The 26,173-nt window shown below is 41.7% G+C and overlaps 1 protein-coding gene across 1 annotated transcript in view; it reads right to left on the bottom strand.

The window, feature by feature from the left end:
- Window positions 1-22,929, bottom strand: part of MYCT1 (MYC target 1) — a 69,547-nt gene extending 46,618 nt beyond the window's left edge. The window contains exon 1 of the mRNA XM_044290105.1: window positions 22,728-22,929. Within this exon, the coding sequence (XP_044146040.1) occupies window positions 22,728-22,818 (91 nt within the window). The 5' untranslated portion in view covers window positions 22,819-22,929. The remainder of the gene's footprint in view (window positions 1-22,727) is intronic.
- Between the last annotated feature and the right edge of the window lie 3,244 nt (window positions 22,930-26,173).

Below are 26,173 nucleotides of genomic sequence, written 5' to 3'. Positions count from 1 at the left end.
ACTTAACTCTATCAGGCTGGCAGCGATGCGATGCAGGCCTCTTCTGGCCTGTGTCCCGCGCTGTACAGCTCAGGCGGCGCAATGACGCCATCGCGCCACCTGCACCGGCCTCTGATAGGCTGCAGGCCTAGTGCGGACTTGTATGTGGACAAAATCACACATTGTCTTTATTCTGTTAGTCAGTACAATTACAGGGATACAAGTTTTATATATATATTTTCATAGTCTTGCTATTATTACACAATTAAAGCATTATAAAAAAAAAATCATGGTTTTGTGTCACCATTTTCTGGGGGCCATATTAGCTTTTTTATGGCAATGGTCTTGTGTGGGGGCTCTTTTTTGCAGGATGAGTTGACATTTTCATTTGTACGATTTTGAGGTACAACATTATTTGATTGCTTGATATTATGTTTTTTGCGAGGCTAGGTGACCCAAAAATGGCTGTTCTGACATAGTTACAGAATTCACCTAATAGGGTAGATGATGTGATATCTTTATAGAGCAGGTTATTACAAACACGTCAATATCAAGTATATGTCTATTGGGGTCATTTATTAGCCAGAAATATGCCAATATTAGGCATATTGCTGGTGGAGATTGTGGCGCAAAGGTTAGTTGAGCCGCAATCTACAATTTTTACCTGCACATGCCAGGTCTAAAATAGTGGGCGTGGCATGGGCGGGGAAGGGGGCGGGCGGTAGGCCCATCTCATTCATCATTTTCTACGCCTGTTTTAGGTGTAGAAAATGGTGTAAATGTAAGTCAGCTAGGAAGCTGTCTTACATTTAGACTGACACTGGATGCACCAAAGTTATGTAGCGTTATGTAGAGGCCTACATCTCTTCATAACTTCGGCAGATGCACTGCCAGATATAGGGGTTGTTAAGACCTGTGTTTTAGATAAATGACCCCCTATATTTTAATTTTTTTTATTTTGATATAAGAAAACTAATGTTTTTGTGTTGCCATTGTACGATGGTCTTGTGTGAGGGATAATTTTTTGTGGGATGAGTTCACACATTCATTGGTACCATTTGCAGTTTTCAGTTATGCCAGAGGATGCAGCAGTGGTGTGGCTGTCAGTAACAGATTCTGTGCCCGCTCGATCAGAGCACCGTATATATATGATGCTTTGCCCAATGCCATGTTCCCTACGTCGTATATGTATGGCGCTTTTCTTCTAAGGGTTAAACTCTGTGCTGTGTTATGAACATTGTGCCCAGATAATAAACTGTAACAAGCACTGACTGAGGATATAGCAAGTCATCCAGCACTCAGAGATATTTTAAACTGGTAAATTATCAGGGGTAAACAAGTGCAAGAATGATCATTCATAACCTACCATAATTCATTCCCATTAGTGCATGCAGCCCTCTCTACTGTATATAACAAACACATTTCTAATGAACTTTTCTAACCCAAGGGGTTATGCAGAGGGTTGTAAAGCAGGGAAGTGAGTGGTTACCATCAAGGCGCTCATTCCTGAAAATATAATAAGGTACATTTTCGTAGAAAGCCAAGTAACCAACCACTCAGAACAGTTTTGGAGAATGGGAAGAAACTTATACAAACACATGGAGAACATACAAACTCCTTGTAAATGTTGTCCTTGGTCATATTCAAACTCCTGCACTGCAGTAATGCTAACCACTGAGCCCCCATGCTTCACTGTAAGATTTGTCTACAGTACCCTGCCGTTGAGATTTAAGCGGTTGTCTCATATATCATTGGCACATATGACGTAGAGAAAGTTAATACAAACCACTTTCTAATGTATTGTGATTGTCCATATTGCTGGCTTCATTCCTTTTTCCATCACATTATACACTGCTCATTTCCATGGTTACGACCACCCTGTAATCCACAGCAGTGGTCGTGCTTGCACACTATAGGAAATAGCACTAGCCTATGCAAGCTCCTACAGGCCCGGCAACTAGAGGTGAGCGAATCGAATCCCACAAAGTGTAATTCGATCCAAATTTCAGAGTAAATTCGATTCACCTGAAATAGTGTAAAAAACTAAAAAAATATTTAACTTACCTCCTACATTTGCTCGCGACGGGCCGCCAGCCTCCATCTTGATTGAAGATGTCGGCCGAAATCCCGTATGACGTCACCATGCCGGCCAGCGCGATGACGCAATCTCGTGCCACGCAAGATTTCGCTGCAGATCTTTAAGCAAGATGGCGGTGTCCGGCCACTTGTGAGCAAATGGCCGAACACGGCATCTAAGGGTACAATGACGGGGGAGGCGCTATAGCAGCTCCCTGTCATTGCACCTGCTACTTACAATAAAATGCGCTTCGTGACAAAGTAATTAGTCACTAAGCAATTTTTTTGCAAAACTCAGCAAATCAGCCAAATCCAACTTTTCAATCATTTGCTCATCTTTACCGGCCACTATTGAGGCCGGAGCTTTTTCCTATAGTGTGCAAGCACGACCAACGCTGGTGGATTGCAGTATCGTCCTAACCATGGAAACGAGCAGTGTATAATGTGATGGCAAAATTAATCCAGCCAGCAACAGAAGCAATATGGACAATCACAATACATTAGTAAGTGCCTTGTATTAACTTCCTCTACATGATAAATGCTATTTGCTGTAGTGAGACAACCCCTTTAAGTTTATGTTCACAGCAATGCCATAAACTGGTGCTGTGTATGAGGTTCATGCACAAGCTGTACTATGGTATAGCTGTGTATGAAGCTGTAACATGGCCACCATAAAAATGCCTCCAATTTCATACAGAGGCATACAGTGTTTTTGTTTCCTGTAAGATTCCATATGAATCTGGCAGAAAAAATATTCCGGCATGCTCCATCAGACTCCATGTGTATGAAAATATTCTCCCTTCAAAGCACTTCAGTCCATCAGTGCCTGTAAAGCCTCTGTCCACTACAGACTTTGCACAGGGCTCTGGCATGCACATGAGCAGGGGTATACACAGATCTCATTGGGCCCCCAAAAACTTTGTATGGGCCCCCCTGCATCACCAATTTCCCAGTACATGTGCATCAAACACTTTCAGGCAATGCAAAGCACAATGCTCCAGATTTCTGACCAATTACAATTTTTTTTTATTAAGCAGAAATTTTTTATATACATAATTTTTATAAAATTTTTATAAAAAGTCACCGTTGGCCTCACCTACTTTACCTCAATGTCTGTGTCCTTAAAAATGGATCAGGAGTGTCAAAATATGGTGCTCGAATGATACTGGATGGTTGGCACTCCACTAATTTTAAATCCCGGTGCTCTGTGATGGGGTAATGTCCCAAAATTATAGAAAACAAAAATCATGGCACTCGGATATAGAATGCAAGTTAATCAAATCTTTATTTCATCCGAAATGTTTTCACTGGAATTAGCCAACGTTTCGGTCCATCCGGACCTTGTTCACGGCCTATGAGTTAGCAGAGTCATGAAGTCGGATGGCGTTTGACTTCATGTTTCTGCTAACTCATAGGCCGTGAACAAGGTCCGGGATGGACCGAAACGTTGGCCAATGGCAGTGAAAACATTTCGGATGAAATAAAGATTGGATTAATTTGGAAAATATGGTGCTCATCCTGAACAGCAAATATTTCAATGTATTTGCACCAGACTTCTAGCATAAATACATTCCAGCCTCACTTCACATATTACAAAGCTGTCCGCCTGCAGCCATTACTAGTGGGGAGCCCACTGTATAGATGATTTTATACAGTGCAATGGAAGCATTGAATCTAATAATGTTTTGCACTGAGCCACCACTAGAGGGGCTGCTTCTTTTCACCTCGAAACGTAAGAAGGAGAGAATGAGATCAGTGCCAACCCCCCTGCCCCGGCCCCTAGCAGTCATGTTGTCTGTCTTAATTGAAGGTACACCACTGCACGTCATCCCTTCATTATTAGGTTTTTCAAACAGTATATAGAATGAGGTTCATGAAAGGTAGCCAGTGGGACCTAAAAAGAATCTGGTACCAAGACAGAGCCCTTAACTTATCTACCCTAAGAAACAGCTGATGTGCATATGCTGATCAGCTGAGTCCCCATTAGTTATAATGGGGACACCACTAAGTTATAATACCCTTACCGATACTCCACCACTACTGTGACACCACTTCCCAGGTCCCCTCACTGGTTTCTGCATCCTGGCCTTCAGCAATGTAGTTTTGACTCCGATCAGTTATCAAGCTGTAATGGACTGAGGTCACCTTTGCAAGCAGTGAATGGTTGCAGTCGTCAAATGTTTGTGTCAAAACATTAATATTGGAAGTAGGAATAGAGAGATTGTCTAGGGACCCAGTGGGGATTCAGTACGATCAGTATTATTCAATTTGTTATTCTAGACCAGTAATTAAGGAGCAGGCTGGGTAATACAAATGAGTCCCAGCCGCACTGAAGTGTGTAGATCATCTTCGGACACTTTGTTATATATCTATTTTGGTCCCATAGAGTGTACATGACCTCAATATAGTTATATTTATATGCTCAACATATACAAGTCGCATATATTAATCACTTTAGTAGGTACAATTGCCCACACTTCTAATGTTATCAGTTTATAGATCATGAGGCAGCACCTTATGGTCAACAAGTCAAAGGATTTTCAGACCAAATACCAAAAAGAGGAAGATGTGTGAACTGAGTAGCTTTCAAGGTATGTTCATAGATTTTGGTGCGGATAGGTACAACCTGATGGTGTGGCTGGCCACTTCTGGCCAAGCCACCTCGTACCAGCAGCAGCAGCCAGCGGCCACACGATTTTGCAGCAAAATCATGCACCCATTGGCTGCTGCAGGTAAGCACGACTTGGCCATATGCAGCCGGCAGCACCATTGAGTTGTACCCTTAAAATAAGCATCCAATTTAGGCCTCATGCACACAACCGTACTTTCTGTCTGCATCCAATCCATATTTTTTGTGGATTGAATGCGGACCCATTCATTTCAACGAGGACGCAAAAAATGCACACAACACACTGTGTGCTGTCAGCATCTATATGTCTGTTCTGAGGCCATGCAAAAAAGATAAGACATGTCCTGTACTTGTCCGTTTTGCGGACAAGGATAGGACATTTCTACAGGAGTGGTGACATGCGCACGTTTGGTATCCACGTTTTGCGGACTTCAAAACAAATATGGTTGTGTGCATGAGGCCTAAATGGGAATCCACACAATAGTTTACACACCTGGCATGTCCAATTGACATGGCCATTCTTGCTGCAGTTTCTGCTCAAAAGCTGCATTTGGTGGCCACACACGGCTTATCCGCATTTGATGGGATGAAATCCACATGCAAATCCATGGCATGTACAAATGCAAATCTGCAGATTTGTGCCCCTTACATTTCTGATGAATATACCACAGAAAATACACATCAGAGTTTTCTAACATGTGTCCACAGTGTCCACATACCATACTTGTAGCCAGACATGGTGTTTGAGTATCTGAGGCACCACTGATCTCACATTAACAATACTACTGATCTCACATTTGAGCACCGATTCTTGAACATGCATTAGTGAGACAGGTCAAAACTGAATGGCCAGACTAGTTCAAGAAAGATGTGTTACAAAAGAGGTATGTGAAAGAGTATGTCAAAATTAGATTCTGGTTCCACTACTATCACCTAATTACATACACGTCTTCATTGCGCATCAAAACTAGACTGTTGAACATTGAAAATAACAGTATCTCATTTAACAAATCTTTCTGTAATATATTGAAGGTATGGCCTATAAATTCATGGATCTACCTTGCCATGTATCAGGTTCATGTTAGTGGTACATTGATGTGGGAAATAGTTTTTGGCACACGACAAGGCCTTTAAAGGGTTTCTACCACTTAGGTGTCACATATTTAGCTGTCAGACACTAGCGATCCGCTAGTGTCTGCTCTGGCCAACCATCCTAATATAATTGCTTTTGGGGTGGTGGTTTGGCAAAAAAAAACTACTTTTATTAATATGCTAATGAGCCTCTAGGTGCTATGGGGGCGTCATTAGCACCTAGAGGCTCCGTCTACCTTCAGAAACTGCCGCCGCCGAGCGCGTCCCTCCAGCCCGCCCATCTCCTCCTGAATGCGATCGTATGTATTCTGCGCATGCGCAGTGAATGTCTGACCGCTTCCTTGCTCAGACATCTCCACTGCGCCTGCGCGATGACGCCATAGTGCTCCGAGGAACAGGCGCAGTGGAGATGTCTGAGCAGGGAAGCTGTCAGACATTTACTGCGCATGCGCCGAATACAGGCGCTCACAAGGAGGATCGCATTCAGGAGGAGATGGGCGGGCTGGAGGGACGCGCTGGGCGGCGGCAGTTTCTGAAGGTAGACGGAGCCTCTAGGTGCTAATGAGCCCCCATAGCACCTAGAGGCTCATTAGCATATTAATAAAAGTAGTTTTTTTTAGCCAAACCACCACCCCAAAAGCAATTATATTAGGATGGTTGGCCAGAGCAGACACTAGCGGATCGCTAGTGTCTGACAGCTAAATATGTGACACCTAAGTGGTAGAAACCCTTTAAAGGGGTATTCCAAATTTTAGGCATGGATAACCTATCATCTGGAAAGGTCACTCACTTCAAAGGGAATTGAGCTGCAATCTTCTGGCATGGCCACTGCACAGTGGACAGAGCACTCTGCCTCTGGCATCATCACTGTTTAGTTTCTGCTGCTGGTGGTTGCCAAAAACAGCCAATCAGTGGGGGTATAAGATGTTGAACCACCATCCATCTGATATTGATGTCCAGGGGCACTGCTCGGCTAAAATATCTGGAGTTTGGGCATGATTTTTCCTAAAGATCCAAACACCGAGACCACTCCTCATTTAATTGCCATGCCATCCTTAGGATGGTGTAAAGTTCAATACTGTGGTGTGGCTCCCTTCTACAAGGTAAAACACTGACACCACTGGGGATCTATTCAGACCCTAAAAAAAAACTGGTTGATGACCCATCCAGAGGATAGTTCATCAATATCTAACATATAGAATACCTCTGTTTTACCAATTGAGCACCATATGAATGTTCCAGTTTTTCATGGCTAAAGTATATAATCTCCTAATATCTATTTCCAGCAGGATAGCACACCTTTGCACAAAAGCACATGCCGCCTCAGGCTGGTTCCATGAACATGACCTATCAGTTTGCTTACTCCAGTAGCCTAAAGAAGCACTTGATCTAAATTGGAATACCTTTGGGATGTGGGTGAATGAGAGTTTCACAACATGAGTGTGCAGAAGGCAAATCTGGAACAACAGCTTTGACATTATAGCCCTTGCTTTGTAGCGTTAAAGAGGTATTCCAGTTTTTATTTTTAAATGTTTTTGTTTATATAATAGGAAATCAGAAATTGTTCTAATGTACATGTATTCAAAACTCTGCTTCCATCAATTTCTTATATCAGTCAGTGTCACAACCAGACAGCTGAGAAGCTCTGACAGAGGCCTTTCAGAACCTCCTCCTTGAGTTTCTGTGTTGTGGTATTCAGCTCCTCCTCTCGTTAGCCTCTCTCAGCTGTCATGTGTTGGACTAATTGCTTCCCTTTAAATTCTTCCCCAGAAGGCTTTTCTGGGCGGCTTATACTACTTCCTGGAGTGTGTGTGCACGCTGACTCTGTCCTCCTGTTTGCTTCAAAGCTAAGTGTTGTACCTTTATCTGTTATTTTCTGTTTGCTGGATCCCAGGTGACCCTGACTCCCTCCGTATCTTGTGTAGGGAGCCGGTGGTCGTGTCCCCTCACTATTGTAGGGTGCTCAGGGCTTTATAGTCAAGGTTCGTGGATATGCAAACCTCCACCATTCGGATCTTTGCATAGGCTGAGCAGCCAGGGAAAGTGCCAGGTCTTCTGCAGGGGTCTCCCTTGGTTCCTTAGTTTTTGGATCCAGCGAGTCGTTTATACATGTTGCTTTGCCTTGTTTCCTGTACACCGTCCGTGACAGTCAGTTGACCTCTATATGCAATAGAATGGTATAGCCCATGTATCAGTCCTATTTTCTGCCCCTAAATATACTAATATTCACCTGTTAGATGCCTGAGCAGTTAATTGAAAGCCAGATCACATGACATATATGAGGGTCACATGACTGACACCATGTTTAGTCCTATCCAGCTCTCCTATGGATACATTTTACAGGACTAAAATGGGCCATACCATTTTTTTTCTTTAGATAGAAGTTACTGCTCTGACATAAAAAAAAGTTCTGCAGGCAACATTTTAAATAGATGTATATTTGAAAATAGTGTAACATTAGTGTTGATCAAGCACCGTAGTGCTCGGGTGCTCTGGCCGAACACATCGGGATGCTCGGGTGCATAAAGCTAGGTATGATCGTGGATGATTGTTTTTCTTGCGCTCTGGCAGCAGGCAGAGTTTTAATGTGAGAAACCTATATAGAGCCCAAAACCAAAATGCAGGACCCACACCTAAATATATCAAGAGAAACCAAGATGAATGGGTCATTAAATAAACAAAATCACATATAAAAAACAAAGTAATCACAAAATTACATGATTTTTATAGAACATTGCACAGACACATGATTAACACAAGCCACAGGACATTTAAAAAACATAAAGAACCAATGGGACCTATTGTGAGTGGTCGGTGTACAATAATAAAGTGCAAGTGCAATATTAATGGTCAGCCTCTGATAATCACAGTTGGTATAACCAAACAATTCAGTCTCAATGATAAGTATTATAAAAATTCATATTACAATACATCCAAAGCACATTGCTATGTAAATAATGTCACAAGATGCCATCACATAAAACGTATAAAGCGTGGAAGCAACAAAGTATCATGAGCACAGCAATATATCAAGAGCACATAGCAGATACTGACCAGCCAAACTGAGACACCGCACACAAACACCACCAGCCACGGCCACGGCATCTGCGTGAACCATCAGCATCACGGCCCCTTTCCCGTCCCTTACTGCTCGCCTTGCACATATTAAATGTTATATGCAGGCATGACACACAAGATGTGGTACGGATGTCACAGTTCACAGCTGGCACAGTATATGGAAAAAGTACGTAAAAGTATGGAAAAAGGAAAATAGATTTCACTTATATTTCTCCAATCTCTGGCCCTGACATACAGAAGGTATTGGACAGATGTCACAAGTCACTGCAGACACCCTCTATATAAAAAGTATTGAAAATGATGGAAACAAATATAAATTTTCAGTTATATTTCTCCAATTTCTGGCCCTGACACACAGAAGGTATAATACAGATGTCACTAGTCACTGCCGACACCCTCTATATAAAAAGTATTGAAAATGATGGGGGGAAAAAATTTGTACTGTAGCTATAAAATACTGCCAGCCTGCCACCACACACTTTTGGGTCTTTGAAACGTTTTTCTACTGAATTGATTGCGATGAGACTCCCTACAATCTCCATCCCTAACTAAGCGCAGCTCTCCCTGACTACAAATGAGCAGAACATGCTTCATCGGGTGCTATATAGCACCTGATGACGTGTTCCGGCCAGCCAATCATTGTAATGCCACTGTAACTGGCATTACAGTGAGGGCAGTACTTACCTTCACGTTTATTGGCTGCAAGGCAGCCGCGAAAACGTGCGGGAAGGAGGCTCGAGCATTGCGCTCGAGCACATGGGGTACTCAACCGAGTACCGCCATGTGTTGAGCATAGCGATGTTCGAGCCGAACAGCAGTTCGGCCGAGCATGCTCGCTCAACACAATTTAACATCCTATTCTCTAAAGAAAAAAATGTAATCATTAAAATCATATTAAAAACTTTTTAAGGAATGTTTCTCTTACCCTACACAAAAAGGTCCTCTTCAAAGTGGCCAGTGTGAGGACATGATCGTCTCATGTCAGTACACACTTTATGTAATCCTAATGAAACCCCTTCATATACCAGAGTACAACATTCAAGCTCAGATATGGCTTGCATAAATCATGCCCATGTGTTTCCCTGTAATGACATTTTCCTCATCACAAACAAAGCAATAACTGCAATTAGACCGAAAACAATTCAGGTCAGATGATGACTGGATCAATAGAGGCAATCATTTTATTCTTTTAGCTTTAGTGAATATTTTTATAATAAAATGTTTTCCTTTAGATTCTACCAACAAATCCAAAAATACTTGCAAACCTACTGCCCGCACAATCTCTCCAAAATCATCATTTTGTTAACAGCTCAGATGCATTTCGCGAACACAATCAAATGTTCACGAACCGCAAGTGTGCGGCGGGTCCTATTCATTTTAATGGCAGGCAAACCTGAAAAACCTTCAGCTCATATTTGCAGCCAAGAAATAATTACTAGAAGTGCACAAATAGTCCCACAACATGGACAGTGACGTACCAGATGTATTATTCGAATTTGAGATCTCCATTCATTATAATTTTTTCCAGTACCGTTTGTCACTGTGTGTAGCAGAGGTAACGCAGCAAAACCGCAAACAAATGCTGCTGTAACCAAATACACTATAAAGAAAGTATATTATTAGTATATAACACCCCGCTTCTATCAGTTTTTTTTGGGGGGGGGGGGCGTCTGGTATATCACACCAGTTATAATTATTTTTTCTAATTGCGTTTGTCACTATGTGTAGCTGCAGTATCGCTGCATAAACGCTCACCACCACTACTGCACAATACAAATCCACTATAATATGGTTTCTATGTTAGAAAGTATAAGTGTATTACACCCCTCTGTACTGCACACCTATACCAGTTCTTAAACAGACTTTTGTGGCTCTATTAGCTAGCGTTTGGTGTCCCTAACAGTCTGTCCTTGCTCCACACAGCAACCACTCCCTACACTGACAAAAGACAGAATGTAAAATGGCGGCCAGATCAGGTCTATTCATAAGATAGGGGGTGTGTCCATGTGCTGAAACTTTTCAATTGGCTGTCCTGTACCACCTGATGGATGTCTCATGGGTCAAAGTTCTTCACAATGTAAAAGAATATGGCGGGCGCGAATATCGCCATATGTTTGCATGTTCGGCAAATTGCGAACGAGCAAAGTTTGCCAGGAACCGACTGCCGGGCGAACCGCAAGGCCATCACAATTCACCAGTTGATGATAACCGTGTTAGGAGCTGACTCTAGGTCTGTCTACTACTTATGAATTAATTCACATACTGTATATTACACCATAGTTTGTGATCATCATTTTCTTTGATGGAAAACCACGGTCTGATGCAGTAACGAATACAGTATTGTACAGGTAAATAGAACTGATAATATACGTAGAAAGATAATGTCTTAAGAGCTCATGTATCAATATTGTCATTAGAATTTGTTTGCCATAACTATAAAAAATATATGAATATGTCTTCAGCCAACGTTGATTCTAGGAGTTTTCCAAGGCTCTGATATTGATGACCTATCCTCAGTATAGGTCATCAATATCAGATCGGCGGGGTCCAACACTCAGAAGCCCCCACTGATCAGCTGTTTGAGGAGACATCACAGGTTACCAATCACAGCTCCAGCCATTGCTTGGTATCGCAGCTCAGCCCCATTCACTTGAATAGGACTGATCTGTACCTAGACCACTGGCCTATGAAGAGGCGGCAGCACTCAGCGGAGCAAAGCAGCATCTTCAAGCAGCTGATGGGGAGGGGGTCTGGAATTGTGGGCCCCTACCGATGTCAAAATATTGGAAAACCCTGTTTAAGCACTTTATGCCATGTTTTGGCAAAACATGCTTAAATGTCTCATGTGATGATGTGTGACATTTCAGTGGTTTACTGGTTGGTTCATCATAGAAAAAAAAACTCCCATTAAAAATTAACTTTTAATAGATACTGTTAAAAGCCACAAAAACCCCAATATATTGTAACAAAAGTGATTAAATCCAAGTATCTGCTCCAAGAATCAAATAGATATAAAGCGTTATGCAGTTTGGATAGTGCAGGGATGCCCGTGTTGATCCTTCCTTCTCAGTAGGTCAAGTGGGGTTCAGCAATAACCAAATTTAGATTGGGTGAGGTCACTTGATGATCACAATCAGTGACGGGTGCACAAACTGTAGTGGAGGTCGGGGTTGATGTCAGGAACAGCTCTCCCTGTTCCTAAATTGCCCCTAAACTACCTCTGCCTACCGGCTGAGCAACCCCAGCTCTCGGGGGCTAACACTCATCACTGCAGAATCCGCCAATTGTTCCTTCTGTGTGTCCCAACGCATTTCCCCAAGTCGGTTCTTCAGGGGACTAGAGCAACTAGTAATAGGTAATCTAAAGTCTCATAGATAAGGACAAAGAGCAAAGCTAAATAACAACTACTAGATGATAATAATAGAGAGATAAAAACAAGCTCAATGGCTTTTCAAGATAACATTACTGGCATCTGATGGTGGTTTACTGGTTGCAACATTTCACATCAAGTGTGGTCTCCAAAGAAGATGTAGTTTTGGCCATACTTTGGATTTAGAATATGAGAAAATAGCTCACATTTTGGTGTAATTTAACAATGCTTATAGTAGACATAGATTTTATTTACTTGCTTTTTTAGGCAGCTATAATTGTGCTAAATGTGACGCAAAATGTGTAGAAACAAAGACAGAGGGGAGAAGTAAAACCTGCCTCTCAAAGGATCATTCTTGCCTAAGCAAGAGGTAAAGCCTGTATTACACTACCCGATTTTTTGTCATCTGGCAGTGTAATACTGCCGCCGAGCAAAGTTCGATCATCGGCCAATCCATATCTTTTGACAAGTTAAAAAAAATATTGTTTGCAAGTGGCAGATTATGGTATCTAATAACGATCTGCCGCCGGCAAACCACTATACAGCATGGAGATCGCTCCTCCCTAGGCGGCGGCGGAGATCGCTGCATTTAATAGCAGCAGTCTCCTCCACTAGCGAGCAGGCAATTGCCAGGAGTGAACAATTCCCTCCCAACTCGTCTGCCACATTGGACTGTGCAATACAGCCTTCGGTCATCACTGGACTCGCCACCACTGGCACCCGAGCAGAGGCTGCTTCTTTTCTAAATTACTCATCTACGGTATATTCCACTATAGATTATCCACCTAATAAAAGTAATTATATACCTATGTCTTTGCTACACAAGTCCTTTATAACCTCCCTTCTCCTGACTGGAAATGACACCACTATGACTGTGTTGGGTGAGGATTCTGTGTCACTGACCTCAAAGTGAGCTGTAACTTTTAAAAGATATACAACTTCCCGCATTTTGTACAAAACACAGGATGTTTTTCATGACGATAGTCCACATTCTGCACCTGGCAGCTTAAGGCCCATCTATGGTCTCATTGATGGAACTCAATAAAGCTGACTGGTATTGAATTAAATGTTGTAAAATATAAAATATATCGCTGTATCCAGGTAAGCATATATATAAGTGTATGTTTCATTAACTGACCACTTTTCTATGTGCTTGAGGTGTAAAACTGTGAGTCCATATGGCTCCATATTAAAGAGCTGTAGGTGCTCAGGGAGGGGACTCCAACGGTGAGCATATTCACCATTAAGTAATGCTTCTGGTGGACAATAACTTGATACGGGGATACACATGACTAGTATGGGGCCTGTGAGGGGGAAGGGTTGCTTCTCCTGTTCCCGACGTGAAAATACTGCATTTTCCATTAGCCGTCACTAGGGGGAGCTCAGTGTTAGGAGATTATTTGCATCTTCCATTAAATGTAATGGTAAATGTGTACATTCCTATGCACTGTGCTCCCCCTAGTGGTGGCTGCCAATATACTGTGTGAAGGGAAGCAGGAGAATTACCTATGTATGTATATGGTTCACAGATTAACCACCATATTCATGAAGCACTTGTTCCACTGTGGATTTCAGATAAAGTGTGTGCTTGTTGCAATAAATACATAAAAAATCATACATTTAGAAATTAGACATCTAGGGAGTTTGCATTTGGGTGGAGCAGGTGGGGGCCCATGCTAATTTTTGCAATGGGTGATATGAGATCTGTGTACACTCCATTCCCATAAAATGTTATGCGATGCAGCTATGGATTTTTATTATATATTTCATGTGATTCCATGATAAAAATAAACCTCTGTGTGCCTCTAATTGTACTTATGGATCTGCAGCAGTTTAGGGGTGCTGTATTACAGATTTAGGTAATGTGGCTATGTACACCAGCCATTATCTTGATAACATGCCTAAAGCAGTTAATATTGTTGTTCTCGCCAACATCGATTTTTCATTGTTACTAACATTATGGAAACTTCTTAGTTTCATCTTTCATCAAAATAAATAGGCAATTCCAGCATAGAAAAAGGGAACAAAACCCATCAGTCCAGTAACAAAAAATTTCCACCCCCCACACACAAATAATGGATACTTGCTCTCTTACGTCTAGAATTCTTGGTTCTACACATATGTATTTGTTTCAATGCCATGGCTTCCTCCAATACAAACTATACTTATATTAAGCATCCTGTTTAAACAGAATCATAAAATAACTATGCTAAAAGTTAACAAATGCATATTAGAACAATACAAGCTTACTACAATGCCCTGCATTCCACAAAGGGCAGCAAATCCGTAATACACACAGTACATGTTCTTTCAATTACTGCAGCAAGAAAAAGTGTTCTTATAATAAACTTGCAGGGCACTGTAGAACATTAATTCATTCCTGACCAATGCCCTGCAAATCTGTCTGCAAAATACAGTGGGCCTTTACGAATCTGTCAGCAATATACAGTAGTCCCTTACAGATGTCTATGTTTTGCCTATGTAGCGGAAGTAGTAGACACTGGCTGATAATGGATCTACAGGGCAGATGCATTGTGATTCCTTGAATCTCTTCAGAGTGGTATGGGAATACTATAAATACAGCTCCCTTATATATTAGTGAAATAAGCTACAAAAGGGAAAATTTCACTTAAAAAAGTGTTCCGATGACTCTTAAAGGAAACCTGTCACCATGATTTTGCTACATAGAGCTGGGGACATGGGCTGCTAGATGGCCACTAGCACACCTGCAATACCCAGTCCCCATAGCTCTCTGCGCTTTTATTGTGTTAAAAAAACGTTTTGATTGATATGCAAATTACCTGATATGAGTCCTGTAGCCGGAGCCCAGCACCGCCCCGCGTCCTCCGAATCTCCTCCTTGCTGGCTGACGTCACAGAGCTGGAGCGCCGAAATCTCACGATGCGCAAGCTAGCGCATGCGTAGTTCGTTCCCTGTGCTGATGCCAGTACAGGGAATGAACATGATGCCGACACTGCGCATGCGCTAGCTAGCGCATCGCGAGATTTCGGCGCTCCAGCTCTGTGACGTCAGCCAGCAAGGAGGAGATTTGGAGGACGCGGGGCGGTGCTGGGCTCCTTTCCGCTTGACTCATCTCCGGATACAGGACTCATATCAGGTCATTAGCATATCAATCAAAACTTTTTTTAACACAATAAAAGCGCAGAGAGCTATGGGACCTGGGTATTGCAGATGTGCTAGCGGCCATCTAGCAGCCCATGTCCCCAGCTCTATGCGCAAAATCATGGTGACAGGTTTCCTTTAAAGGGGTTGGAATGATGGAAATATGGGGAATCGGCAATTTTGGTTTATTTTTCCATTCCTTAGTTCATCTTATGGGATGAATATGTTTATATTTTTTATAGTTTGGGCACAAAAAATCTTTATTATTGTTTATTTATTATTATAGTTTGAAATTTTGATTTTTTTTTTTTTAACTTTTTTTATTTTTTATTTAACCTCTTCCAGACCAGGCCATTTGCCTCCTTCCTGACCAGGCCTAATTTTGAGAAAATGTACATACTGTATGTCACTTAATGTGGTAATAACTTTGGAACGCTTTTACTTATCCAAGCCATTCAGAGATTATTTTCTCGTGACACATTGTACATCATGTTAATGGTAGATTTGAGTCAATATGTTTTACCTTTATTTATAAAAAAAATCAAAAAGTTACCATAAATTTCAATCTCTCTGCTTTTAAGACAAATAGTGATATCTCATAAAATACTTATTAATTAACATTCACCATATGTCTACTTTATTTTGGCAACATTACGGTAATGTAATTTTTTTTTTTTTTAGGATGTTAAAAAGGTTTATAATTTCAGAAGCAATTTTTTTACATTTTCAAGAAAATTTCCAAAATCAACTTTTTAAAGGAACAGTTCAGTTCTGAAGCCACTTTGAAGAGCTCACATAATAGAAATCACCCATAAATGACCCTATTTTAGAAACTACACTCCTTAAACTATTTAAAACAGTTTTTTAGAAATGTTAACCTTTTAAGTATGCCACAGGAATGAAAGCAAAATGGAGGTGAAATTTAAAAATGTCACTTTTTTTTGCAGATTTTCTATTTTAATCATTTTTTTTCCTGTAACACATCAAGGGTTAACGACAAAACAAGCTTCAATATTCATAACCCTGATTCTGCAGTTGGCAGAAACACCCCATATGTGGTTGTAAACCACTGTATAGGCACACGGCAGGGCTCAAAAGGCAAGAAGCACCATGTGGTTTTTGGAGGGCAGATTTTTCTGGAATTTTCTCCTAAATACGGTAAACTCCTGATTGTAGTCGGAAACTGTTCACGGCTCAGAAGGGAAGGAGCGGCATCTGGCTTTTCTATCATGGAATTTTTTAACATGGTTTTTAAAAGCAATAACTTTTTTGGGTCACTGAGCTGCATGAGTGCTAATTTTTAGTGGGACAAGCTGTAGCTTGTATTGGCACCATTTGGGGTACATTTAGGTTTCTGATCACTTTTTATCTAATTTTTTGAGAGGTGAAGTTGCAAAAAAGCTGTTGGATGTCATTTTTCTAGATTTTTCTTACACCATTCAGTTGATGGGGAAGATCATGTGATGTTTTTATAAATCTGGTTGTTATGGATGCAACAATACCAAATAGGTCTATTTCTTTTTTTTTTTTAACGTTTTACACAACTTTTGTGTTGCCATTTTTTTAGAGCCATATATATTTTTCTGGCTTATTTATATTTTTCTGGCTATGGTCTTGTGTAATGGCTTGGATTTTTGCAGGATGAGATGACATTTTCATTAATACCATTTTGGGGTACATACGACTTTTTGATTGATTGATATTATGTTTTTGGAAGGTGACGTGACTGAACTGAACAGAATGCTCCAAAATGCATTCCATTCCATTAAGTTGCGTTCCCAGACCTAAGAGCAAACCACAACATGCTGCGGTTTCCTTTTTGGCCTGGGATGCGGAGCAAGTTTTCTCTGCCACAATCTGCCACAATAGAAAATGGATCCGTCCTCCATTGACTTTCAATGCGGTTCATGACGGGTCCGTCTTGGCAATGTTGAAGATAATACAACTGGATCTGTTCATAACGGATGCAGATGGTTGTATTATCAGTAATGGAAGTGTTTTTGCTGAACCAGCAAAAACGCCGGATGCAGCAAAAACGCTAGTGTGAAAGTAGCCTAAGCTGTTTTGGCATATTTTTTTTTTTTTTTTACGCCGTTCAGTTGGTGTGGTAGATCATGTGATATTTTTGTAGAACCAGAGGCGGCAATACCAAATATGTCTATTTTTTTTACACAATAAGAGCATTTTTAGAAAAAAAATATATTTTTCTGGTGCAATTCTTAGAGCCATATTTTTTTATTTTTCTGGCTATGGTCTTGTGTGGGAGCTCATTTTTTGCGGTATGAGGTGACGTTAAATAACATTATGTTTTTGGGGAGGTGTAGTAACTAAAAATGCTGTTTTGGTGTAATGTTTATTTATGATGGGGTAGATCATGTGATATTTTTATAGAACCTGTCTTAATGGACGTGACAATACCAAATAGGTCTATTTATTTTTTTTTTTCTATTTTTAAAATTCTTTAAAAATGACTTAATTGGGGGGGGGGATTTATATATGAAACAATTTTTTTTATCAAACACTATTATTTTTATTTTTTTATTTTACACTTTGTGTCCCTCATAAGGTCATACAAGACCTCTGGGGGATATTTAACTTCACTTTTTTTTCACTATTGATTTCTTTTTTTTTTATTTTTGTCAAATCTTTATTTTAATTTTTTTGACAGATATCCATTTGTATGACATTTGAAGTTTTACAAACAATAAATTTTTTCACTATTGATTTCTACTGTAACTGGGGCTGACATAGTAGCCCCGGAGAGGCTGTACAGTGTTATACAACACTGTACAGCTTCAATGCAGGGCTGATCGAGGTCTGTAGAAGACGCGACAGCTCCTGCACTCCCCCGGCCTGACGGTCACATGACCACCGGGCCAGGAAAAGAAGCTGCACATCACTTCCTCATTCAGCATTGTTTATACAGCAATCTAGAATGCAGGAAGACCCAGGAACTGTCCCTGCCTTCTCTCTGGGGTGTCCTGTTGTCACTGACAGCGGGCTCCCGGCACAGCAGCTGCACAATTAGCGTGCAGCTGCAATCTCTTATCAGAGATAAACCCGACCGCCCAGGACGTTTATAGTCAATGGGTGGTCGGTAAGTGGTTAAGCCCCCCTAGGGACCTAACCATGCGATCATTAGATCGCTTTTCACAATTCTGTGAAGTGTATGGGAAATTCTGTATATTCCTATGGAGCACTGCCACCTACAGGCCTCCATAAGAATATACTTGTGATAAGCCTGGTAGTCTTGCACAGGCTCCAGCCTATCACCATAAATGAACAGCTTCTCTGATCTCAGAGTTAAGAAGCCTTCGGGCCCAGCAGTGTAGTGTTCCTGAGGAAAACCACCTCAGATGCCTTGGTCATGGCATCTGAGGGCTTAAATATCTGAGATCAGCATTATCACTGATGACAGATATTAGCCCTGGGTGTCTGCTGTGTGAGACATCAAAAACCAAGCAGCTATAGCTCCGGGCACTATTTTTAAAGTGCTGAAGGGGATAATCACAACCTGTCCTATAAGTTTTGCCATTTTTGAGATTTTTCGCTACTTAAAGGGGTATTCCAAAAAATTGCCTCATGAATATACTAAGCTAAGTGAACAATTGACACTTTTTTTATTATTAAGTCACCCCCAAAAAATATACATTGCAACAAGAAAAATGCCAAATTATGGTACAGTTAATAGCTAGAGATGGACGAACATCGGCCGGGACGATTCGCAAGCGCGAACGTGCATTCGCGATCAAATGTGCGCGAACCGCGCGTTTGCATCTCGCCCATTGACTTTAATAGCAGGTGAACCTTAAAAACCTTCAGGTCATATTTGCAGCCACCAAATACAAACTATGAGTGCACAAATAGTCCCACAATATGGACAGTGACATGCCAGAGGGGGCTCAGTGGCAGAAATTCGCACAAAAAATATGTATTTTAATCAGGGACCATTTTTATGCGTCTTAAAGGGAAACTCTCAAAAATGTGCCCTGCTGGAGCCTAGAAAAATTGAATTTCCTATCTGTTTGATGTATACAAATGTGCAGCACTCCACGTTTTTGTATCCTGCAGAGTCCATTAAAAAAAATGCATACGTTAACGTAAATGTTTTTTTCTACCATGGAACTAAATGGTGAACGGACGCCACTGTACGGCATCAATCTGAGGCATCTGTTAACGCATACAATTTTGGCATGCATTAAATGGATGGCAAAAATAGGATGGTAACCCAGCCCAAGTGTCAGAATAAGCACAAGTACACAGCGGAGCAGCAGGGCACAGTATAATACACTAGAATCTATATAATATAAAGATATTAGCCCTACCCCCAAATAATGATACAATTAGGTGGTCATTTATTATATAGAAATACATCTATGTTAGGCGTATTTCTGACACAGATTGTGGTGCAAAGGTCCTTAGCACCGCAATTGCAAATTTTTCCTGCTCATGCCAGGTCTAAAAAAGGATGGCGTGGGCAGGGAAAGGGATACAGTTATGGCCATCCAGTTATTGGATACCACCGCCATACATTGACCGGATAACACTTCTGTACAGTGACCTGATAACACCACCATACGGTAACCAGATAAAAGGCAATAAGAGGGCACAGTACAGGGAATGACTAGGGGCACTGCATAGGGTGTGGTAAGAGGGCACAATGCAGGGTATAAGGGGGCACAGTACGGGTGAGGGGCACTGTACAGGGTGGGGGCACAGTCACATGACCCTGTGACATTAGAAGGTCCTTATGGTAAATGCGGTTCATACACCACCATAATGAGAGTCAGAGGAGTGAGACAAGGGGTGTGATTATGTGGCTAGAGATAAAAAATTTAACTGTCGGCCAGTACAGGCCCCAAAAATTAGCCAAAAGGCATTCAACTGACAGCAAAGAACTTTGGATTCTGTGGCTGGAGGTGCACTAGGCGGTCACAGGATAAATATATAACTGTCGGCCAGTACAGGCCCCAAAAATTTGCCAATAGGCATTCATCTGACAGCAAAGAACTTTTGGATTCTGTGGTTGGAGGTACATTAGGCGGTCACAGGATAAATTTGTAACTGTCTGCCAGTACAGGCCTAAAAAATTAGGCATTCACCTGACATAAAGTACATCTTCACCACCACTGACATTAGAGATCTCGGAGTAGGCAGCAACAGCGGGGACCACCCTCTTTGGGATGATCTGGGTACTGTTGTCAGACCACTGGGTGGCGGCCGTTGCTACCTCCTCTTCCTCATCCTCATCAGAATTGCTGTGCATCAGTAAAGTCTGGGAATGGGTGGGAAAAAAATTCCTCTGACTCGAGTGGAGGGGCTATGGTGCTGGTGGTGGTGTCTTTGGGGTGCACACAGCAGAGAGTGAGGAGGATGCAGATACAGAGGATGAAGAGGGTGCAGAAGCGGAAGGCTGGGTGAGCCACTGAACCAACTCTGGTGCGCCCTATGAAGTTATCGCACGTGCCTTCTCCAACTTCCTACTTAGGCTCCTGCCTGGTGCACCTGCCTGACCCCTACCATCCCTGTGGAACGGTCTGCCTCTTCCTCTGTCTGACATGTTCTTTATGACCCTCTGCCTAAGTACGTAGAGAAGAGCAGTATTTGTGGAAGAAGGTATATCGCAGCCCTCAATCAGTATTTGGTGGAAAAAGGTATATAGCATTAGCACCCCTCAATCAGTATTTTGTGGAAGAAGGTATATAACACCCCTCAATCAGTATTTGGCGAAAACAGGTATATGGCATCCTTCAATCAGTATTTTTTGGAAGCAGGTGTATCGCAGCCCTCAATCAGTATTTGGTGGAAGAAGGTAAATAGCAATAGCACCCCTCAATCAATATTTAGTGGAAGAAGGTATATGGCACCCCTCAATCAGTATTTGGCAGAAACCGGTATATGGCACCCCTCAATCACTATTTTGTGGAAGCAGGTGTATTGCAGCGCTCAATCAGTATTTGGTGGAAGAAGGTATATAGCAATAGCACCCCTCAATCAGTATTTAGTGGAAGAAGGTATATGGCACCCCTCAATCGGTATTTGTTGGAAACGGTTATATAGCACCCCTCAATCAGTATTTGGTGGAACAGGTATATGGCACCCCTCGATCAGTATTTTGTGGAAGCAGGTGCATCACAGCCCTCAATCCGTATTTGGTGGAAGAAGGTATATAGAAATAGCACCCCTCAATCAGTATTTAGTCGAAGAAGATATATAACAATATCACCCCTCAATCGGTATTTTGTGGAAGAAGGTATATGGCACCCCTTAATCAGTATTTGGTAAAAACAGGTATATAGCACCCCTCAATCAGTATTTGGCGGAAACAGGTATATAGCACCCCTCAATCAGTATTTGGCAGAAACAGGTATATGGCACCCCTCAATCAGTGTTTTGTAGAAGCAGGTGTATCGCAGCCCTGAATCAGTATTTAGTGGAAGAAGGTATATAGCAATAGCATCCCTTAATCAGTATTTGGCGGAAATGCACACAACTGCTGCACAATACAATTACAGTATAATATAATTTCTATGTTAGAAAGTATATTATAAGTATATCACACCCCTCTATATCACACCTATCGATAGCACACCTATACCAGTCCTTAAAAATACTTTTGTGACCCTATTAGCTAGCGTTTGGTGTCCCTAACTGTCCCTGCTCCAAAATGAATCCTCCCCCTACACTTGCAAAACACAAAATGTTAAATGGCTGCCAGATTGGGTTCTGTTATAGGGTTGGAGGTGTGTCCATGTGCTGAAATGTCTCAATTGGCTGTCCTGTCCCACCTGATGGACGTGTCATGGGTCAAAGTTCGTCGCTATGCAAAAAAATATGGCACATGTGAATATCGCCATATGTTCGGCGAATCGCGAACGAGCAAAGTTCGCCGTGAAATGACCGCCGGGCGACCCACAAGGCCATCTCTATTAATAGCCACATATACTGTAAACTAAGAAAAACACTATTCTCAGAATAATGTAATTATATATAATTATCACAATTCAATAATTACTATTATCAATGACAATAATAATGATGATAAATTATTAAATTAAACATTTTAAAAATATACTTATTTAATTTAAAAAATATATTGAAAATCAATTATGCAGATGGTGTTGTCAGACTGTGATGTAGGACACATATGGACACATCTGAACACAGTAAATGCTAATATAAAAGTCATACAAAGGATGTATAAACATTGAGTCCCATTCGTTATCTGTCACAATAAAATCCATGTACAGTTCGATGATAAAGTAAATAGAAAACAGCAGTCATATACAAGATAAATCTAAGGCCTGGATCCTATCTTTAAAACTTTTAGAAGCTTTATGATCACCCCCTTAGATTTTATAATGTAAATGATGCTCTTACCAACAAAATTGTCAGGCAGTGTTGTAAAGCACGATATGTTCTTTGGCTCCGCATAACATGTAACGTTCTGATGAACTGTGATGTTACCCATATCCAACGTAGGAATCTACGACAGATAGGTCCAATTCAATCATGCAAGGATTGAGAATGTACGTTTCAGTGGCAGACTGAGTGAGTAAGCCTACATCCCTGGTGCACTTTGGTTGTGTCCAAAGGAAACATGAGTGTAGCACATTTCCTGTATTTATACTCATAGCAGGCAAGCCACTTCTTATCTCAGGACACCACACAGTTCCTGAGACATGGAACAATTTCCTTCTCGTCATTTCCCTGCTTGCACTGAATTGACTCTAAACAATGCACAATTCCATGACATTGTCAGATATGCTGGCCTCACATTTACAGTACTTCTTTCACCAGTGAACAGGCTGCAATCTCTAGGGTCCATGGGACATGTTACTGTACTCTAGCAGCTTTTCCATATGAAGTGGTCCTCTGTATTGTAGAAATATGGAGTAATATGACTTGAAGGATCTGCAGTCAGTGTGAAAGTTTATAACAGAAGATCTATAGCATTCCCTTCCTGAAATAACTAGCTTCCTCAGTTTACTGTATATCCCAGTTTTCCCACAAATCTCTACCTTATCACATAAAAAACTCCTTCTGATAAATCGTGACTTTCCCTTATCTCGTACAAGCTGGTTTTAATTGGCATTAATCCTTGTTGTCTAAATCAAATATTACTACTTTATATTATTACATCTTATATTAAAAAAAAATATTTTCCTTTTCTATTGTATAATGATTCACAAACAAAACCTCACATGGCTATTGAAGGGTTATCTGAGCATTTAACACTGATAACCTATTTTAACCTCCTAAAAAATGTAATAAAAAGTTAATCAAAAAATCATACATGCTCCAAATTGTATTAATAAAAACTAAAGACTGCCCCAAAAAAATGAACCGTCATAGAGCTCAGTAGTAGAGTTGAGCGGACACCTGGATGTTCGTGTTTGACGGGTTCAGACGAACGTTACAAAAAAGTTCGAGTTCGGGACCCGAACTTGACCCCGAACCCCATTGAGGTCAATGGGGACCCAAACTTTGGAGCACTAAAATGGCTCTTAAAAAAGTAATGGAAATGGCTAGAGGGCTGCCAAGGGCAGCAAAATGTGGTTAAGAGCATGGAAAGTGATCCGCAAACAAATGTGGATAGGGAAATGACTTAAAATAACCTAAAATACGTAAAAATAAAAAAAGAATGTGCACTGGAGTACAACATTGGCTGTGGACAGACGGCTGCGCTTGTCTGTGATAACCTCTCCTGCCGTGCTAAACAAACGCTCAGAAAAGACACTGGCTGCAGGGCAGGCCAGCACCTCCAAGGCGTAAAGGGCAAGCTCAGGCCATGTGCCCAATTTGGAGACCCTGAAGTTGAAGGGGGCAGACCCATCAGTCAGTACGTGCAGGCATATGCACACATACTGCTCCACCATGTTGCAAGTCCCCGTGACGTTCACGATCCAATTGGATATCTTCTTTTTATGTTCTTTTATGCGCCTACCATGGTGATCACGGGTAACAGGGTTCCATGCCGGAGAGGGAGCGTGAGAAAGAGATACCACATCCAAGGGAGGGCAATGGCTCAAATGTGATCGGGCGGAAATGTGGGATAAGTTATTAAAGCAGAAGCATCCAAGTAAAAGGAGAGGACGCGCGGCAATTACCCACTCCCGACTCGGGGAGGTAGTGACGACAAATAACAATACAGGACTCTTAAGATGCCTTGTTATTAGAATGAGTAATAAAAAATTTAAGGAAATGTCGCTTCAGTATTTTGGATTAGGAAACGTTCTACAGGAGAGGCCGTGCTGCCGCTTTGTTGACTATAGATAACTTCTAACTGATCGCACATCCCCGTGACGTCCACGATTCAATTGGATGTCTTCTCTATCAACTTTCGATGTTCTTTTATGCGCCTACCATGGTGATCACGGGTAACAGGGAATCAGGGTTCCAGGCCGGAGAGGGAGCGTGAGAAAGGGATACCACATCCAAGGGAGGTCAATGGCTGAAATGTGATCGGGCAGAAATGTGGGACAAGTTATTAAAGCGGAAGAATCGAATGAAAGGAAGGGGCGCGCGTCAATTAAAGACGAATTTTAGAAATTTAAATCCCTGTCATCTATGCAGAGCAGGGGGTTTTCAACGGCAAAAATGGGTTAATATCACCCACCAATGGAACAGACGATTTTTAATCATTTTGGTCCCTGTCAACTATGCAGAGCAGGGGTTTATTCATGGCAAAACTGGGTTCATGTCACCCTCCAATTGAACAGACGATTTTACAAAAATTAGGTCCCTGTCACCTATGCAGAGCAGGGGTTTATTTACGACCCAAGAATGTAACAGACGCTTTTGCACCTTCCTCCCTCTTTTGCTGTGCTGGAGCCTCTGTGCGACCACCGCCTTTTCCTCCAAACTGCACACGTCACTCGCATGACCTTGATTCCATGTGAGATCTAGTACCCCATCATCCTCCACATCATCTTCCACCCACTCTTTACCCATGCCCTCCTTGTCGGTCTGCAGACTGTAGAAAGCTGCAGCAGTTGGCACCTGTGTTTCATCATCAGAGACGTGCTACGGTGGTCTTCCCATGTCATCGGTGCACTTAATCTCTTTCACTTCTGGGGCAGGGCTATGTGGATGGCCCTGGGAAACCCTGCTACCAGAGTCATCAAAAAGCATAAGAGACTGCTGCATGACTTGGGGCTCAGACTGCTTGGCTGATTTGCAAGGGAGTGAGTTGAAAGACAGATGGCCATGGACTGTAGGTGCCAAATCTGATCTTTCAGCAGTGGACTGGGTGGGAGACAATGTGAAGGAACTGGAGGCACTGTCAGCAACCCAATCTACTATCGCCTGTACTTGTTCTGGCCCCACCTTTCGTAGAGCCGCATTAGACCCTACCAAATAGCGCTAAAAGTTCTGTCGTCTACTCGCACCTGAGGGAGTTGTTTCACTTTTGCGTGTAGCTGACACAGATCGACCACGTCCTCACCCTGGAACAGGAGCTCCACCAACCCCAGCAGCACCACGACCAGGGCCATGTCCCTTATTTGACGCTCTACTTATTCTTTGCATTCACTCATCAAACTAACAGATGGTTTATGTCAGGTGACATTGTAACCGCCAATAGTCAACTATTAAGTTCACTGACAATAAGGCAGTGCTGGTGTCATAAAGAGAAAACATTACTTGAGGTCACACAACAGTGTGACAGGCGAATTTTATGCAATTACTTCACACTCACAAAAATGGTGAATTTGTCAACCAACAATGTAACAGCAGTATTGACTGGTTGTATTGGACTGTCAGAAATGCAGCGCAGGCCGCAAATGTAATATCTAGCACAAAATGGGTGTTTTTAAAAAATAAAA

Source organism: Bufo gargarizans, chromosome 4, assembly GCF_014858855.1.
Source record: "Bufo gargarizans isolate SCDJY-AF-19 chromosome 4, ASM1485885v1, whole genome shotgun sequence".
Classification (NCBI taxonomy): domain Eukaryota; kingdom Metazoa; phylum Chordata; class Amphibia; order Anura; family Bufonidae; genus Bufo; species Bufo gargarizans.
This window is presented reverse-complemented; position numbering and strand designations above follow the sequence as displayed.